The sequence below is a fragment of the Mytilus galloprovincialis genome, chromosome 12 (assembly GCF_965363235.1).
Source record: "Mytilus galloprovincialis chromosome 12, xbMytGall1.hap1.1, whole genome shotgun sequence".
Classification (NCBI taxonomy): Eukaryota; Metazoa; Mollusca; class Bivalvia; order Mytilida; family Mytilidae; genus Mytilus; species Mytilus galloprovincialis.
In genome coordinates, this window is record NC_134849.1 from 45,883,248 (window position 1) to 45,904,339 (window position 21,092).

At 31.7% G+C, this 21,092-nt stretch overlaps 1 protein-coding gene across 2 annotated transcripts; it reads left to right on the forward strand.

The window, feature by feature from the left end:
• Positions 1 to 532: 532 nt before the first annotated feature.
• On the forward strand, positions 533 to 20,878 carry LOC143053945 (uncharacterized). 2 transcript variants are annotated; one of them, XM_076226760.1, is made up of 11 exons: positions 533 to 895; positions 2,883 to 2,990; positions 6,562 to 6,702; positions 8,100 to 8,219; positions 9,858 to 9,977; positions 11,841 to 11,999; positions 13,081 to 13,215; positions 14,161 to 14,210; positions 17,174 to 17,271; positions 18,274 to 18,462; positions 20,477 to 20,878. In XM_076226760.1, exons 1-11 carry the CDS (start codon positions 724 to 726, stop codon positions 20,700 to 20,702), a joined length of 1,518 nt encoding a protein of 505 aa, XP_076082875.1. In that variant the 5' UTR covers positions 533 to 723; the 3' UTR covers positions 20,703 to 20,878. The 2 variants fall into 2 exon arrangements, with proteins under 2 accessions (XP_076082875.1, XP_076082874.1); XM_076226759.1 differs by having other exon boundaries at positions 535 to 895; positions 8,019 to 8,219.
• The last annotated feature ends 214 nt before the right edge of the window (positions 20,879 to 21,092 follow it).

Here is a 21,092-nt window from a genome sequence, read left to right on the forward strand (position 1 = left end):
GTTCGAAAGTTTTTCAAATTCTAATAAAATTCTCATATGCGAGGTTAAAATATATAATAAGTCTAGAAATAAGCACGATGAAAAATATTCCCCTTAGAACTCTGAAAAGTTGAACGTTGAAAATTTAAAAATTTAAATTTTTATTTCTGAAGACAACATCGGTATCATTGGAATATCAACTGTACAAAAATCATATAAAACACAAATCAACGAACATGACGACATGAATATGCAATCGTATAAAGTATATGGAGTATCAAATTAACAGTGGTAGATGTTTAACATGTTCAATTCTAAATGTTTATTATTATTTAGAACTTATTTTGACAAGTAGTACATCATAATTATTCAAGGAAAAACCCTAACTATTTGTAAAAATAGAAAAGGGAATTTCAAAAGCTCTATAAACATTAAAGTTCACCGGATGAATTAAAAACATTTATATTCGTCTGCTTGTTAAAAAACGATTGTTATCACACACTTTAACATGTTTAAACTACACAATATGTAGCCCTTCTTCATTACGGTTTATGCAGCGTTTAAGTAATTCGACCAGCATTGTGTTCCGGTTTTCCGATTGGATTTTCCACATTTGATATTAAAGTAGATACAACATGTAGACCACGTGCATGAAGCATGAATCATTTGAAGGTATTTTTAGAAACAAAATACTAACAAAGAAGTATACATACACATGGTGTATTTTGTAAACTGTTGAGGAAAATGACGACGGAGTTCTATTTCGGACTAGCGTTTGCTGTTATCCTTGCTCTGTGTACAGGAGCTAACAACGCAGCAAACTTATGTGGAGTTGTGTATGGAATTAAATCTATGTCATTCAGGAAAATTTATGTTATTCTTTTTCTTACCAGAATAATTGGAGTAATTATAATGAGTAAGCAATTACCTTTATACTATTTGAGATATTTTCCTGCTAATTATTAACAATATTAAGCCAAACAACAAAATTGCTAGCATTTTATAATGTTTATCCAAAATGTAAGTGTGTTAATATAATTGTACATCTTTTTTTATTTTCATAGCCAACAGACTAAAATTAGGACTAAAACGTGGCCCTTCCAGGGGCAGATTTAGGCGGGGGCGTGGCGGGCGTGCGCCCCCCTAAAATTTGCAAAGCATGGGTTGTCCCCAGCTCAATAAAGTATCTGAACAGACGACGAAAAATAATGTCGTCGCATTGCAATCTGTTTTATCATTCAAAGAAGTATATAAAACAGTAAGTTTAACAGAACCAATGTGATTACTAATATACTGACCTACGGTTCATCTATAAGTTCTATCATAAATATGGTATACTTCAAAGAAAGGTGTCAAACGCGGACACATATCATAGGCTTTAATTGGCAGTTAAAGTAAAACAATTTATAAATTATTAACAATTTCTTTGATAATCGAAACTCCAAAACATCACTAACTCACTTTCCAACGAAGTAGGTGAAAGTGCCCTACCCGCGGTTGGGTTGGGTATTTCATCATTGCACAGCGAAGAAAACAGTCAAGGTAACTGGTTAAATTCTTTCTTAATGAAAGATAGAAATACTGGTTCAAGCGAAAGGTTAGTTTTTATTAATTTGTATCAATATTTAATATATCTGTATCAATATATGTTTCTCACTTAATTGCAACCTGTAAAGTTTGCCGAAGCATGCATAAACGATCAAGGCTCCAACTCGTATTTCCGTATTACATATAGGATCCCATGAAAATAAAGATCTCATTTTGAATTTAGTGGTTTGCTGTAAAAAAAAATGTACATAAAAAGTTTGGCACGACCTCCGAAAACAACAAAAAATAATAATAATAAAAAATTGTGAAAAGACAATGAAAAATCGCTGGCAAAAGTAGACCGTTTTTTTTTTTTAATATAATATTGGTCAGTTGAGCTATTGTTGAGTCAATGAATTGAAACTCGCACATTTCTGGTTAATTATGGTGATTGTAGATTGACAGGGGTGGATTTATGCGGTTTTAGCTTGAAACTTTAATTTCTCGCTTATTTTAACACAAAATATTCGCCACGTTTTGCTTGCCATGCAAGATATCTACATTGCACCCTCGTTAGAAGAATATTCCAATAATTTCGATAATTATACCTCAAAAACAAATTAGCCTCGCTCCGCTCGGCGAAATTTTTACAGCGCCCTCACTAATCTAAAATCCTGGATCCGCCCCTGCCTTCTATATCTTCTGTCGTAATTCAGCATATTTCACCATATGATATGCTTTGCTAGATGGCATTGTTCAACCTATGTTAAAAACTGAACTTATATAGAGCATATTAAACATTCGTCACATATACTTCGTAATGATAATAATTAAATATCTTTCAATTCGCCATTCAGAATCTAAAGGACTGTGTGTAATCTCGTTGTCATTGGCTGCATTTACGCTGTTTATCACGTTGTAAACCAATGACAACGTTTTGGTGTACGGTGTACGCGTTAGGAAATATTACCCAGAATGCATTATATTCTAAACGTCGAATTCAATCCGATACTACCTCGGGGCAACATTTATTTTGTTATTCAAATTATTTATATCATGTTAGTATTCAGTACCGTATTGATGCGATCACATATAAAAAATTAACGACAAAATTATGTATCATAATTTTTTAATTTCATATTCAACTTAAATTTAGCGTTGTCATGTTTTTTTTTTATTGGTATTCGTCTCAAATAAAGTACCATCAAGTAAACATTGTTCGATGTCTTTGTTCAAGTGGTCAACTTACTTATAGCTAAACTCTTCATCTTTGGACGTGTATTAATTAAAGGTGAAATTTTAGTTGGAATATGCATAAAGGTATAAGTTAATTTATGTTTGAAACAATAAATCTTTTGTATAACATGTTTCTTCAGGCTTTCAGTTATCTGAACTAAAGACTAGCTCTACAATGGCGAGCAGTTGTGTAGAATACAATTTAACCAACGTTGATTTAATGGAGAAGGGAATTGTCGTTATTGCTGGTAAGATCACTTTAACCCTATTGAAGGCAATACTTCATTTTTACAGAATACGCCAGATTGTAAAAAAATTCAAACACGAGCTTAGTTTAATCAGTCCATGAAAAGAAAAAAATAAATATGAAAATACTGAACTTCGTTCTCCGGCATATTCAAATCTACTTTGAGCAAAATCTCTCTTTTTTAAATATTTTTAGGATTTATTTCTCCCAGCAAATACGGGTCACCGAAAACTTTTATATGTTGAGAGTGAATAGAAAGAGAAGCGTGGTTCAGTTGGACATTTGCTTGAAGCCAAAGATAGAATGATGACCTTATGAATGAAATCACACTGGAACTGAAAGATTGGGCATATACAGTGAAAACTGGCTTAACCAAATTCTGCATAGACCGAAAACCAGTATTAAACACACATGTGCTTGGGCACCGTCATAATATCAAATTGTATGCTTTATGAACCTGCTGATACCGAACATCGATCAAAACCGAACACAATCCTAAGTCCCAAAGAGGTTCGGTTTAAACAGGTTTCATTGTAATAGTAACCTTGTTCTTTTTTCCCCGCCCGTCAAGACTTGAATACACAATATACAGTACAGCCTGTGACATTCTCTTAATTATGTCCACCCTCTTGCATGGTCAACATCCAATGGTGGCCATTTATTGGGGTATTCAATCTTGAGAAAATGGCCATTTATTGGGGTCATAAAACATAGGTTGATGTTTTATCTAATAATGTTACCTGTTGTAATCAATCAGGGTTGAAGTTTTCAACTTGTATGTTTCTTTAAAATTTACCTGTACAGGTAACTTAGGTTTCTTTCAAAATTGACATTTTACCTTTTTTTGAAAATGTAGAATAAGACATTGTTTTAGTCTTTGTTAATTAAATATTATTTTTGATTTTTCTATCTTTTGAATTTATTCAAATTTATTTTTTTATTTGTTTTTATTAATTTTTGTATGATTTTGTTTCTTATTGTTTTAATGTCTTCTTAGTGGAGCAGGATCTGCTTACCCTTCCGGAGCACCTGAGATCACCCCTAGTTTTTGGTGGGGTTCGTGTTGTTTATTCTTTAGTTTTCTATGTTGTGTCATGTGTACTATTGTTTTTCTGTTTGTCTTTTTTATTTTTAGCCATGGCGTTGTCAGTTTGTTTTAGATTTACGAGTTTGACTGTCCCTTTGGTGTCTTTCGTCCCTCTTTTAGTAAAAATCTTTAGAAGCAAAAAGACAAAAATGTCAAAGATAAAGTTATTGACTAGCATTTTAAAAGTAAAAAAAAAAATTAATGTACATGATGTTCATTGTATTTAATTGTTTATTTGCATTATTTAATGAATTATCACTAATAATAACTAATAATCAAGCAAATGATATTTTTAAAGAAACCATGAAGGAATTTTTAGCAAGCCTGTTTCTTAACAAAATAAAATGATCAGACAATATCAATCTACTTATAATAAATTTTTATAACATCGATTATTATTCAGGAAAACTACAAATATCATTATACATTTTTAATAGGAAAAAACTATTTGTGTCTATCTTTTTTTTAAAATCTGAAATCAGGAGTTAACATAATGGACATGTTGAAGAGACTTATTTTCCAAAAAAATATTTAAAGAAAAAAACTGTCTTGCTTTGCCTTTTTGAAACAAATTTGAACTTATTAAATATGACTATCTTCAGTTTGGCTAATGTCTGTCAGTTAAAAGCCAAAATTTGACAAAATACACTTATATAGATGGTACACTTTTATGGTCTATTAATTATATCATTTTTTTTCTGTATACATTTATATTGTTGGAAGTGCTGGACTGGTATGATACATATTCTTAGTATACATTTGCAAATATTTCCCTAAACTCAGGCCTTTTAGATAAAGTTAACAATTTCAGGGACATGAATGAATTAAGACTTTAAAACTCATGATAAAAAATCAATTTGGAGAAAATATAAGAACATTTTTGAAAAAAGATTTATAATTGTATTACTTACTTACTAAGTCCTTGTTATGCCTTTAATTGTATAGATTTATATAAATTTATTAAATAGATTTAAGAATAAAAACATTGGTAAAAACTGTATACTCAATTGTGTCACATAGAGAGTTAGTGGTCATAAAATTTTAGAAATAGAAAATAGTGGACAATATAAAATTCCTTTAAAGATAAACTGTGCCACTTGCTGGACAATGAAGACCACTCCTTCCTTAATTGTTAAATTAACAAAACAACTTGAGATAATCTATTTGAAAATTGTTCACCTTCTAATAATATTGTCTCTTACCCAAGAACAAAAAGTGAAAGAAATGCTAAATCTTTATTACATCAATATGTTGAAGATATTGGCTCCCTTATAAAATAGTCATTATTAGAACTGAGGGCAGAAACCCTAAAAAAAATCCATGTGTTTTAATTTCTTATAGAATTGTTAATTCTTTGCATTATAATTGTCTTTTTTTGTTTGTTTGGTTTTTTTTTGTCACAAACTAAATACCATATGTTTATATGACAATACAAATATTATCTAATGCATATTTTGAATATATTTATTCAATAGAGAAATAAGGAATTGCCTGAATTTTATTTAGAATAAGTTCTAAAGACAATCTTTAACATTTGTAAAACAGTATTGAATGCAGATAAGTATATATCTACTATTATTTAAGTATATATCATTTTGATTTAAGAAAATTAATTTAAGAAACAAGTTTTCAATAGAAAAAGGCAGGCATTAGGAAAGTTTGCATTATATTAGAAGATGATATTCATTTATTCTTCACTTGCCATAAAGTACATGTAAAAAATAACTTAAATTTATTAAAAAGGTAAAATGTCAAAACAAATATTCATGAGTCAAATTAAAAAAAAAATCAGCTATCTTTTCAACTAGTTATATTATTTAATTTTATTTTTGAATTTTCTTGTCATAATCACAGTAATTAAATTTCACAAACACATACATGTATATTTTACCTGAGACACATGACCTGTAAGTTATATAATTTTAACACTTCAATGCAGCCAAGATTTACCTTTATCCTTGACTAGTTTTTGATTAATACCTTGTGTATTAATTAAGCAACAGGGGGTATAATGATGGGACATATAGGGCCACCATGGTGGACATAACTTTTATGGCCACCATGAATAAGATAATGTCACAGGTAGTACTGTAGTCACCCCAGTTTTTGGTGGGGTTCGTGCTGCTTAGATTTTAGTTTTCTATGTTGTGTCTTGTGTTCTATTATTTGTCTGTTTGTCTTTTATATTTGTTAGTCATTGCTGCGTTGTCAGTTTATTTTCGATCTATGTGTTTGACTGTCCCTCTGGTAACTTTCGCTTCTTTTTCAAAACTTCTCCATCTATCTTGAAATATTTGAAGATTATTTTAAAGTATAGTTTCCATGATTTGCTGGTCAACCTATAACTAATTCTTATTTATTGAATGTTCGTAAAATTACAGCCCCTGAACTTCGAATGTTCATTAATCAAAAACACTTGTTCTGATAGATATATCACAGGTGTGTAAATAATACTAAAAAGGAGATGTGGAATTATTGTTTTCAGGGTCTTCTGTTTGGCTTTTGGTGTGTACGTTGCAAGGAGTACCAGTTTCTCTCACCAGCAGTATTATCGGAGCTGAATTGGGGTATCTCGTGACAAAAAATGGCATAAAAAATATAAATTGGCCACATTTCGTAAAAACATGTAAGTAAAACAATTCACAATATACATGCCAATTTAGATATTCTTGAAACATTGGGTTTTTTGTTAAGGGAATTTAGCTCTTTAAACAAACTTATTTTATTGTTTAATGATTGATATCAGTAAGTTAGAATGCTATCAAAACTTGGACGTCAGAGTGATTGGTTATGAGACTACCCACCTGTCCTGAAGAATATTCAGAAGAGTAAAATGGAATAGTTGCTTTGCATAAATAAAATTAAGTAATGTGGTATGGTTGTCCAAAAGGAAAGCGTCCCTCAATACACATCGCTTTAAAAAACTAAATTCAACCATAGTATCTCTACATACTGCAGTTAGTCTACTCACGTAATACCATACGGTGTGACAAGATTTTCTTTCCTTCCTTCTGTTTGCCAAAGGCATATTTTTTTCATTATTTTTTTTCTTAATCATTTTAAGTGGCAACGATCAATATGAGTGATTAGCACTTGCTTTTGTTATCTGAAATTCTTTGTATAATACTTTTATTTACTTTTTAGCTCACCTGGCCCAAATGTCCAAGTGAGCTTTTCCCATCACTTTGAGTCCGTCGTCCGTCGTCGTTAACTTTTACAAAAATCTTCTTCTCTGAAACTACTTGGCCAAATTAAATAAAACTTGGCCACAATCATCATTGGAGTTTCTAGTTTCAAAAATGTGTCCGGTAACCCGGCCAACCAAACAAGAGGGCCGCCATGGCTAAAAATAGAACATAGGGGTAAAATGCAGTTTTTGGCCAATAACTCAAAAACCAAAGCATTAAGAGCAAATCTAACATGAGGTAAAATTGTTTATCAGGTCAAGATTTATCTGCCCTAAAATTTTCAGATGAATCGACAACCTGTTGTTGGGTTGCTGCCCCTGATTTGGTAATTTTCAGGAAATTTTGCTGTTTTTAGTTATCTTGAATATTATTATAGATAGAGATAAACTGTAAACAGCAATAATGTTCAGCAAAGTAAGATTTACAAATAGGTCAACATGACCGAAATGGTCAATTGACCCCCTAAGGAGTTATTGTCCTTTATAGTCAATTTTTAACTTTTTTAATAAAATTTGAAAATTTTTACTTACATTTTCCACTGAAACTACTGGGCCAAGTTCATTATAGATAGAGATAATTGTAAGCAGCAATCATGTTTAGTTAAGTAAGATGTACAAACACATCACCATCACCAAAACACAATTTTGTCATGAATCCATCTGCTTCCTTTGTTTAATATTCACATAGACCAAGGTGAGCGACACAGGCTCTTTAGAACCTCTAGTTTATTCTTATTTTAATTCTTTTATTTCAGATATTGTCCTTGGAAGTATAGGTCTGATATTTTTAACATTCTTTACTACCATTGTGACATATCACATTTTCTCTAAGACAGTTTATGGAGTACAACAGTTGACGAAAAACAAGAGAGAATACCAATGGTGGATATCCTATTTACTAGAGTTCACCGTTTTGTCAGCCATGTTTGTTTTTATTACATACACACCAAGTTCATGTAGGTTTTTCTTCAAAGATATAACATTGTAAAACACTATTTTTTGCAGTATAACATATCAGCTAATGTTTAACGCAAAGAATTTGTTACCTTACTAAAACGATAGAACAAATAAATTGATAATATTTTCAAATAGAAAGCTATAGCTATGAATGAATCTATTCGTCTTAATACCTTGTTCATGTCTTGGTATACTAATATAACGTCAATTTTCTAAAGAATTTCAATGTTTGAAAAGTAATATTTTGATATACTCAATTGGTTAACTCATCATAGATACCAGGATTGAAATGTTAAATTTACGTCAGACGCGCGTTTTGTCTATATAAGACTCATCAGTGGTGCTCGAATAAAAAAATGTTAAAAATGCCAAAAAAAGTACGAAGTTGAAGAGCATTGAGTACCAATAATTTCTAAAAGTTTTGCTAAATACATCTCATTAGCTTATTATACACAATATTTTTGAAATGATGAAACCTTCAACTGATTTACCAAAATATAACAGTTTTCTGAAAGTTTGGTCAGGGTAACTAAAATAAAAAATCTAGAAGTGCAGATTTAATAGATATTGCAAAACATGATAATCCACTTCTACCTTACTCCACGTTTGTTTGCAAATAGCTGATCACACTTTCGAAGTTGCTGTCTCCCAAACTTCTTACTCACATACAGATGTATTGGTTTGTTAAGTACTATGCTACGACCATCATACTAACATGTCGATATAGTACTCTTTAACGTTGCTATTTTACTAACATCTTACTCACACATAGTTTAAGTGTGCTGTCTTACTTATCTCTTACTCACATATACATGTGTAGATCTATTGTGTTGCTTAGTTGCTGAACCACTCACCTCATATTCACATTTAGTTATAGTATACTGTTTAGCTTGTGTCAGAGTAACATATAACTCACTTATGGTTGCATTGTGTCGCTGATTTGCTTTCGTTTTGACCCCTTTCTCAAATTCAGTTTCATTTTGACATTAAGTTTGATATTTTTTTTTTATCAGATTTCTTTTCTTAACGATTGATAAGTAAGCCCTGCTCTCATGTTCGTACCTATTAACTTCTCATGTGCGTACCTACAAATTTCTCATGACAGTACCTATCATTTACTCGTGTCCATATATTAATTGCTCATATATGTACCCATTACTGTCTCATGTCAGTACCTCACAAATGAAATTGGGTTCTGTTGTTTAACATCGAATTAAGAATACAGTAAGCGTCCAATATCTGTTTAAATAAATTCGAAATATTGAGACTGTCAGGTATTTCATAGCATTACAATATAACAGATTATCGTATTATTTGTAATTATATCATTTTGCATAATTGTTCTCATATTCCCATTCTTATTCTTTATTAGTTTATATCGAATAATACTATATCTTTATTTATATATTCCGAATTGATTATCGAAATTTATTGTAAAAATCATGTGATTTCTTGTTTATAGAAATATAGAAAAATTAAAGACTGAGCAAATCGAGCCAACCAAACAACTGGGATATCCCAGGTGTTTCGGAATGGTAGGTAGATCCTGCTCCATTACTCCGCATTAACAGTGACCACCTTTATTATTACATATTTAGATAATGAGGATACTTTGTTTTTTTCTTAAATTTTCACAGTGATCAACTTCGAAAAGCAACCCTTGTATAATATACTGCCACCAATGGGAAGGGTTATTCTTGGTTTGTTGATTTTCTTTGTTTGGCAAAAGAGTAGGAAACTAATGATGAAAGGCAAAGGTATGAGAGTATTTTATGACTGTCACGCAGATAAATAAGATTTTACTATCGCATTATTTGAGCTCATTTTGAAGGTAGGACATTATAATCTGTAAATAAGAAATAGTCAATTTGTATTATGTTAAATTTACTCATATAGATAAAATGTTAAATATATTAATGAAATGTGAATATTACATAATATTTATAAGCGTTTTATCGAAATATTCACAAATAACAGCATATACTCTGCACCTTAAATACTCCATTTAAAAATAATGTCTGTATGTAGTTTGATGCAAATATATTTATTTACCGCCGTTAATATTTCGTTTTAATTCTTTTTGCAAAAAGGCAAAAGAGAAGCGAACGATACTAAAGGGCCGTTCAAACTCATAAGTAAAAAAACAAAGTTTTAACACTCCGACTAAAATAGAAAATCATCAACAGTACACAATATACAAGATAGAAAACTAAAGACTTAGCAACACGATCTCTACAAAAAGACTGGATGAGATATCTGTTGCTTTTGAAGGGTAAACACATCCTGCTTTATGTGGCACACGTCGTGTTGCTCATGTTAGTACAAACCTGGTAAAGGGGACTGGACCTTAGTAGCAACAGATGGAACACGTCCGCTATCATCTGTGAATCGAATGTTCCATATCAATCAACCAGCTCTTGATGGCGTCCGTCAAATTGACGACTGGGTTATTTAAACTGCATCCCTTGGAAATCTTGGTTTATTAGCTTCCTTTTGAGTAGCAACCGTCTATCAAGGAAATTATGACAGAAATCACAAGCCCTGGAATATCGTATCAACTTGGAGATATATACTCCGCGGGCAACGGTTGCCACTGGAACGTTGTTACATAGAAAGGGAAAGATCACAGAAGGGAAGCGTTGATAATCTGTTGTATCCTTTATCTGACGTTCGATTGAAAATAGCGTTTACATAGTCACGAAATGTTGAATTATTTAGAAAGATAACATCTGTATAGCGGCACGTTAAGTTAAATGATACTTCCAACTTCTTACTATCTTTGTAAATAGTTCTTGTATGACGTCAACCACATATGATTACAGATATTAAATCACAAAAAGAGGGGCACAGTTGGTTCCCACGGGAATACCGATTGTTTGTTGCAAAACACTTCCCCAAACAAAACAAATTTGCTGTCATTAAAAAGATCAAGCACCTTGACAATGTTAAGTTGAATCAGAGTACGATTTATCCCTCCTTAAGACAAGAGACTTGCACCTACGTTGGCTATCCTTTTTTATGAAAGATTTGCTGAAACGACACAAAAAAGCAAAGATATTGTATTAGTATGTTAGATTTCATAAAATGCAATGTTGACAAATTTCAAATTGGTGTAATGTTTGCATCACTTTTTACTAACAATTTCATGTTTAAATAGTGCCCTTTTAAAATCATATGTGGCAAAACATACAAAATACATTAACAATGTAACAAATTATTTCTGCTTTCATCACTGATCTTTATTCCGAAGAACTTCTTTCCTCGACAGTGAATTACGGTGTCGAATTAAAACGTTTGAAAGACCACAACACTTCTAATAAAGAAAGTATTATAATTCAAATAAAATATGGATTTTTTTTTTAACTGAAAGACTTTTTCTGTCAATTCTCCTGTTGACATCTACAGTTTCAGCATCAGTGTCGCTTAATCATATTCAACGTTACTACAGTAACTTAAATATAAAATTTCTAATTTTTGATCCTTTGCACTTTTGTTGTAAAATAAAATGAGTGACAGTACTCTGTTGTCGTTGTCCGTTAGCATGTATCCTCTCTATAGGCATTTCTTTTTAAAAATAATACTGCTTTTCATGTAAAACGTGATATGTAATCATTCTTTAGGTTTATACAGCAGATTTATTATCAGTTTTATCACGAGGTGTTTTACATTTCAACAAATAAACATATGTACCGGTTCTTGTAAAGGCAACTGTGACAGTTTTAAAACATCAGAATCTTTGCTAGAAGTGGATGACGAACGAGTAACACAGAACAAAAAAGGTAAAGGCATTGAATGACATATTAGGGAAAATTGATTAAATACTAATGTGTATATAAAGGCAACAGTAGTTTACCGCTATTCGACAGTCATAAATCGATCGAGAGAAAACAAATCCGGGTTACAAACTAAAACTGAGGTAAACACATCAACTATAAGAGGAAAACAACGAAACACTTAAGTGCAACCATCTTCGCTAGCCAAGGGTTACGATCCACTCCCGCTCTCTTCACCCTTGGCGGATTGAGATAATATTTCGGAGACACAAGGTAAGGATTTTTATTGGTTGCAGTAGAAACTCGCTGCATCCAATCAAAAAGCGCCTATAACATGATCACGTGTAAATGTAGAAAGTGTTTGTAAACAATTGCCACGTGTTTATTGTGCAACAAGTCTTTACATCACTAAACATACGACTATATTTAGTGACAACTTGAATGTTTTTAATCAACAAATGGAAGTTCCTGTGTATGTTTCATGCACAAATGCATGGATGTTGACGTATATTTTTGTTTCCGGCTTTACCAAGTGGGTAGAATCTAGACACTACCGTATTTTTACCTCCAAATTGAAGAGTTCAAGTGCTACCATTGGTCAAGAATAATGTATTCGGGATGGGCGTGACTTTAATCTTCCGATAGATGGCTCGACATTGATATCACAAATGTTGGCTCAATCTGCCAAGGGTGAAGAGAGCGGGAGTGGATCGTAACCCTTGGCTAGCGAAGATGAAGTGCAACAAAAAACGGCAATAAATGCAACATGCACTGAAACGAACTATAAGATAATAACTGCCAGTTTCCTGACTTGGTATATATAAAAGAGGAACAATGATTCTACGATTTAATACAAAGATGCTAGATTGGTTTAAATTTGTTACTCTTTTGTTACTTTTGATCTGCAGCAAATGTTCATTAAAATTAAGCATGTTTTGAATTGACGGAATATTGTAGGTTCAACAATTTTCATCTTAATTCCCGTTCTAATATTTCAAAGTGGTGGTGTTTTAAAAACATCAACATCTCAAGTAGCACAATAGAATCACGAAGAGGTCTTAATGAAAACTCAATACGTCTCTTTCAGAGAAGTCCTGTTCACTAAATGTATGCGTCATTAATATGTACTGTTCTTGTAACCAGTATATTATGCAACACTCAAAGTTAAAACAGACAAACACGGAGAGAGAAGAACAGTCTGGATCAAGTAATCAAGGACAAAGTAATATTTTTTGAAAATGTCACATATATCTTTTTGTAATTGTATCTTTATGTTTTTGTTATCGTATGTTTTGTTTCAAAAATATTAACCCCCCAAATTTCTGTCTGATAGAATGTTAATTTCCCGAGTCGTCCTAAGAGGGAAAATTCACTCACCAAATGTTTGCTAGGTACATCATCTAAAGGATACATACACCCACGTGTTTTAAAATCACAAATGCATTAAACAATGCTGAAATAACGTCCATACTTTTAAGATCTTTACGAAACACGATAATTCGATATTCAACGAGTTGTCGAAACGAATGGACCTACTTCTAAAGTGGTTTTGAGTAAAGTCATTATTTTCTGAAACGCACGTTGTGCCATTTGTTAAGTATAACAAAACTGCTAATATATATGTATATTGATATTTTATCGTATGTTTTTCTAAGTTGTGATGCTATTGTTTCAGAAAAAGGGAGAAGGTTTGGTACAATTAAAACGTTTAATCCCTCTGCAAATGTTTGCACCTGTCCTAAGTCAGGAATCTGATGTACAGTAGTTGTCGTTTGTTTATGTAATTTATACGTGTTTCTCGTTTCTCGTTTTTTTTATATAGATTAGACCGTTGGTTTTCCCGTTTGAATGGTTTTACACAAGTAATTTTGGGGCCCTTTATAGCTTGTTGTTCGGTGTGAGCCAAGGCTCCGTGTTGAAGGCCGTACATTGACCTATAATGGTTTACTTTTTTAAAATTGTTATTTGGATGGAGAGTTGTCTCATTGGCACTCACACCACATCTTCCTATATCTATATAATATATGAACAGTTTTAACAGTTATTTGTATGAAAACAAATATGTGCATACGAAAAATATGATCTATTTTGTTTTACATATTTAATCATTTTGTGCATCTGCAATGCATCTTTATATTTTATATCTTTATACACGACTATTTTTCAGATGATACTGAAAATAATGGAATTAAAACTGGATGTGATGGACTATCAACGGTAAGAAATTGGAAATTTTATACCCCTCCCTTTATCCATAAGTAACAAATAAAACATAACCAAAGCAATATAAGACCAAACAAAACATCACACATAAATCACAACTAAATAACGAGTCGAAATATATATAACCAAAAAGGGCAATAAATTAGAGAAAATATAGAATCATGAGGATAATAATCCCGAAACGCTTTAACTATCTAGACTCTTCTTTATGGAAATGCTATTTTGATCATCGATATCCTTAATAATTTCATTGTTATCGAAATAATTTTTCCGTGGTGGTCCTTGTGCTCTTTATGATATAACATACATCAATGTCATCCTAAATAAAAGCTCAAGCAATTTCATCAATTAAGGAAGATGTATGCTAAAAGCAATTATTTTTAAATATTAACATGTTTAACATATTTAATGAGAATATTTAATAAAATGTATTTCTGTAATTTTTTGCATGTTATGCTAGAACTTTGGAGTCAAAACGTAAACATGTAAATATATAAGACAGAATTTAAAATATCTTCAGATATCCGACATCAAAATGTCTTATGAACATTCAAGGTATTTTATTTTAGTGTTTTTTTTTAAGAATTGCATTATATAAATATTTTACTCTATCTCATCTTCGTTTGTGTTCATTTCGGATTGAAGTAGTCATATGTACATGCCCGGTGATCCTGTTCAGACTTATCTTTTCTAGGATGGCAACTTGTTCCAAACCATATCTGACAATATATGACTCCGACTGCTTTAAAAGAGGGACGAAAGATACCAAAGGGAAAGTCAAACTCATAAATCAAAAACAAACTGACAACGCCAAGGTTAAAAATGACAAACAAACAACAGCACACATGACAGAACATAGAAAACCAAAGAATAAACAACACAAACCCCACCAAAAATCTAGAGGTGATCTCAGGTGCTCCGGAAGGGAAAGCAGATCCTGTTCCACATGTGGCACACGTCGTGTTAATTATGTGATAACAAATTCTGTAAATATTCTGATTCGGTAGGTCTCATTCATGAAAGGGAAGGGGATTGTAGTTTCGACGTCAGGAACATATCCGTAATCATTTATGAAACGGTTATTCCATAACGGTCAACCAGCTCGTGATGGCGTCCGTAAAATTTACGAAGGGATGATTTCAAATTCTCCATTTGGAACTCTTGTTTTCATAGCTTCCTTGTGAGCAGCAACCCTTTATCAAGAAAATCATGATAGGAAATGCAAGCACGGGAATATCGTATCAATTGGGAGATATATACCCCGTATGTAGGTGCTGCTGGAATGTTGCTACTTAGAAATGGAAAGTTCACAATTGGAAAGCTGAAATCATCTCTTTTGTCGTAAAAATTTGTTTTCAACCGACCCTCATTGTCAATTTCTAGATGTAAGTCAAGAGATGAGGCCGACTTAACTGTATCTGTATTATCCTTTATTTCTAGCTCGATGGGATATATGCGTTCCACAATTTTGAATTATTTAGTGAAAGAACATCGTTTATATAGCGGAAAGTAACTTCCTAAGAAGTTCCTGCATGAAGTCAGCCTCATAATGATAAAGAAACAAGTCGGCAAGTAGAGGGGCACAGTTTGTTCCTATTTGAATAGTCATTCTTTGGTTTATTCATTAAAATAATGACATGTTATTGTATCGATTTTGATCGATTCGTTTTTTTTATGTAATTAAAATCTTACAAATAAAATGTGAAACTCAACAGAGAAAATGCGGTCAATGTTTTGTCATGAATCATGTGAGTTCACTCAGGAAACAAATACTTCCTTGCATTAAATACAAGTATAGATACATGATCTATAGAGCTATCGGATGTATAATCAACTGTCATTCAAGTGGGAGTGTATCTAGCTATTAAATAAGGTTTCACCTAACATTGTGAAAATTTTGTCCCCAAACAGTGACAGTTTATTTTCCTTACCTTCCCTTTTTTTATTTACTCGGGGTTCATTATTTTAATTTTTCTTATTAATTGATTATGTATTACGTTTAGAGGATACACATTTTTGTTTTTTATACTCCATTTGTGTTTTCCAAAATGACAATTGCACAATAACACAATGGTTTGAATGTATAAATACCTAGCCGTGCCAAAAGAGTATTACCAAAAATTAACTAAACAGTAAAAGTTAAATATCAAAAAGACAAAAACAAAATACACACTTTAACACGTAACTAAGATAATAAACAATGTAAGTTACTAGAATATATACTTCCAGACCATCATGTATTATTTGTGAAGTTGATACGGAATACTTTTCATAGAGATCTTTGTATCTTACTATGAACATTTGTTGTGTGACTTTCTTTGAAATTACCCTGTAGCTGGTTCGTTAACTTTCTGATCAGACTCTAGCTACATTTTATTAAGTCCGAGTAGTAGGTTCAAGCCCTTGAATACCGAATGAGTAAAAATGTGTTCGTGATTTTCTATGCTGTATCTTTCAGTGTAATGTTTGTGCTAAGTTTTCATCCGTCTAAACCTGCAATAGTCTTTGTATTGTATAACAGTTACTGTAAATTCGGATATCATTGTGAGGTTTTTATTAAATACTTTGTGAGTATCGTAAAAATTAAACACGCTTTCGTATATCTAATACATATGTGTGAACGCAGATCGTGCTGAAATCGCAATAATTAATCTAGCATTTAGGTCCAATCTTGAAAAATTGCGATGATAAATGCACGCCTTTATTTTCTGAATTAACTCTAAGTATAAATAAATGAATTCAATGCAAACACGATATTATTTTATTTTTACTCTTTAGTTAAAAATCACGTTGTTCATATAACAATTTCAAATGAAACTCATTAATATCTTCTAAAATTACCTTGTGTCTCCAATACTTGAATGAATCGGCTTAGTAGAGCGATCAGACTTATGTCTGTTTTGTAATGTCATGTGGCAAAGCATCTTTGTCTTAAAAATGTTCTTTTCTTATTTTAGACTAAAGATGAATCAATTCGAGTAAGACAGTGGTTTATTAGACTCACCCAAACTGTAGTGGTCTTTAGTTGTATTGCATATGGGGGTCATGATGTCAGGTAAGCATATTGATTAACAACTTGTTGAAATTTTATGTTGATAGACTGTTAAACGGTCGCAGGCTATGATTGCCTTAAAGAAATGTTTATCGGCTCAAGTCAGAGTAAAATTTAACATTTCTGCAAATCTTAACTCCGTAATGGATCTCATATGTGATCTGTTAATTATATAAAATGACTAATGTTAAATGATGTCACTTCAATCATACAATTAGCTAACTCTATGAGATTTGATTAGAAAAATAAAAAATAAAAACAGCTGTAAAAACAAAAAAATGCATTCTTTTTTTAAATATCTAATGAGTAGGATATGAAAATTATCCGATGTTTGAACGATTGAGACGTACTATTGAAAAAACAGTTGGCACAGCTGTGATGTAAAATAAAGAATTTTTAAACATAATAGTACTTCTAAAAAAAATCAAAAAAAATCATGGTGAATCAATTCTACCATTATTCAAATAAATAGTACATTTTAATTTGTTTGTATTCCAGTTAATAAAAACCGGACATCGCAAACGGATTTTTATTTTTAAAATTTCTGAAAACTCTGAGTAGGCTGGATTATTTTATCATACTGATCAAATACAAATATCCCAAAAACTGAATGTTGAATAGAACTGATGTCAAATTAGTGGGTGTTAAACATCCTTTAAGATACAAGGCATATACTTTTGTACTCCAGACGAACGTTATGCGTAAACAAGACTCATCCATGTCGCTCGAATCTAAACAATTGGAAGACAAATTTTACTGGGAAGTTGAAGAACATTGAAAAACCAAAATTCACAAAAGTTGAGCAAATTTTAGCTAAGGCCAGCGTATAAATGCGGCAGACACTCCTTTAATTTCAAATGAATTTCAAAAATACGCATGAATGATATGTATTATGTCAGCACATAAGTGCACGTGACTAATTCAAGTTCATCAGATACCCATAGGACTATATGTAAAAGCATTTTAACCACTAAAGTTTGCACGTGTTTAATTTGTCTTTTTCAGTAATGCTGTTGGTTCTGTATTTGTGATGATAAAACTTACAAATCAATCAGAACTGATACGTGATGAAAGGGTAGCCATAGTTGTTCTCCTTCTAGTATTTATTGTTATATCTCTTGGAGTTTGGTATTTTGGCCAGATTGTCATGAAATCCGTGAAGAAATTGGCCCGGTTTAATGATAATGCCATAGAGTAAGTATGAGCTCTTCAATTAATTATAATCTGTTGTTGGTTGCAAATATTTGATTGATCGTGTAGAGTAAAAAAATACTCAATAATTATCCTTAGTTTCTTTTGTCGGTAATCAATATTTGTTTGTCGTTAATCAGGACATACCATTAAAAACTTCACCAGATACCAGGTTTAGAATTTAGTACACAAGATGCGTATTTTGTCTACATGAGTTAACCAGTGGCGCAACTTCAATTTCACTTAAAATGTGTCAAATCTTGCTAAGGCCATATGGTAGAAAAACATCGTGTTTTGAAATAATTACTAGTAACATTTAATGAACAGTAAATGTAGTTAAACGTATGAGCGATGACTTTAAGTAATACACACAGGGATTAAACGTTCACACACGTTGCCATGGATCAAGTAAATGTAGAAACTCTATAATTGTCGCTTATTATGTAGTGCAGTAGCCACACTTTTTGTCTACATAAGAGTCATATGCGGCGCTCAAATCAAAACCAATTCAATATGGAATCTAAGATTATTAAAAGCCAAAAATATTTGAAGCACTGAATGGCGTTGTACCAATTAACTTCACCAAACGTTTAATGATATACATTGTTTAACTATCATTATTGTTTATTGTCGTGCAGTTTTATACTCATTAACAGTAAATAAAGGCAACAGTAGTATACCGATGTTCAATACTCATAAATTGATAGAAAGAAAACAAATCCGGGTCACAAACCAAAACCGAGGGAAACGCATTAAATATAAGAGGAGAACGACGACACAACATAAAAATTTAACACACACAGAAACGAACTAAGCATTAGACAAACTCCGATGATAAAAACTAATATACATGTAATATCAAAACTAAATACATGAATTTGAGATAGAAAAGTACCGTAACACGTCTTATAATAATGTGAATTCACACTCAAATATAAGAGGAAACAAACGACAAAAAAGAAAAACAAAACTAACATTGAATAACCAGCATAAAAAAATAAAGATGATAAAAATGGGCTCTTATTAATCTTAAATGTTTTAATGAACTCCTCATAGATACCAGGCTTAACAATTTTGAACGTCAGACACGCGTTTTGTAAAAAGGCCAAATTAAGTGCTAATATGAATAGTATTGAGAAACAAAACTCCGGAAGGTATTGTCATATACAGCTACGGTCATCTATTCATGGGTAGAAAATCGTTTCGATAACAGTTTTTTTGTATAATAATGACCATAAAAATGAGAATGCAATTCAACGCTTAAATTTATTAATCATTAGGATTTATCCTAGGCCCAGGACAACTTTTAACGAATTTCAAGGTACACTTACTTGTCTCAGGCTAACCCCTATTTTAATATTCATTATTTTGTGACTCTAAATCTGTCAGTTTAAACTGGAGATTCTCCTTGGGCAATGCAAAATATCAGCATCAAAGTAGTTACAAGTGATAAAAAATATGTGACACACATCTAGTATACGAAGGAAAGTTCGTCTTCAACAGTTGTCATCGATACATATATATTCATAGGGTCAACTTTTTTTGTCTGATACCCTCACAAATTTCGTATCTTCTGCTTTCACCTTTGAGTTTTCTTCATTTAGTCTATAACGGTACGTTACTGGTAGCAACTGCTGAAAGGTGTCGGTTTTAATAATGTTTTTAACAATAAAACCTTTCGCATTTTTGTGTATGTATTATATTTAGATTAGTCATCTTGCAATGATCAAAGTCCATTGTACCCAGGTAACACAATGTCATTTCCAATACCTGTTGGATTGACGCCTATTTGATAACAATAATACTCTAAAGGTGTTCTTGAAATTGCAATACCCCAGATCCTTAGAATTTAGCAAAATCAACGCATATTGAGACAAAGACGGTTTTTGTTTTTACCTCAAAATATATAACAGCAAAATTGAAAGCCAATTATTAAACAATTACAAGAAGAGCTTGCTAACTGACATTTGACAAATACACATAACATTCTATGATGATATATGTATTTTTATTTCAGTGGTTTCTGTGTGGAAATGAGTGCTGTCTTTACAATATTTACCTACTCACATTTATTCATGGTACCAGTTAGTATCACATATTGTAAAGTGGTTGCTATGGCAGCAGTCGGTATTGTGAATAAAAGATTTAACTGGAGTTTGTTTAAGAAAATTCTAATTTGTTGGTTGTTGACCATTCCAGTAACTGGATTAATCAGTGGTTTGATACTGAAAATTATGTTTTAAGAAATAGCATTTTTCTGTTTTAAAAGACTAACGTTTAATGTGAAATTGCTTTAAACACCTCTTTGTATTTAAAGCAACTTAAAATATAAAATAGTATTGGATTAATAGAACAAATATTCAGGCGCGTTAATTTTGTCGCAATCAAATCCTTCAAAATAACAACATTAAGCGAGTTACCGTATCAATTAATTAGGTCTTTCCATCTTTCTTGTGGAAAGACCTATTGAATTCGTTCTGATTAATTTTTTTTTCTTCCGCCTAATTTTTTTCTTGCGGTGTAAAAATGTTTCAAAAGATGTCGCTTAGTTTTTTTGTATATGATATTATTCAGTCTATACGCTTTTGAAACTGACCCTGTTTAAACGAACACTTTTCTTTGTAAGAGTTATC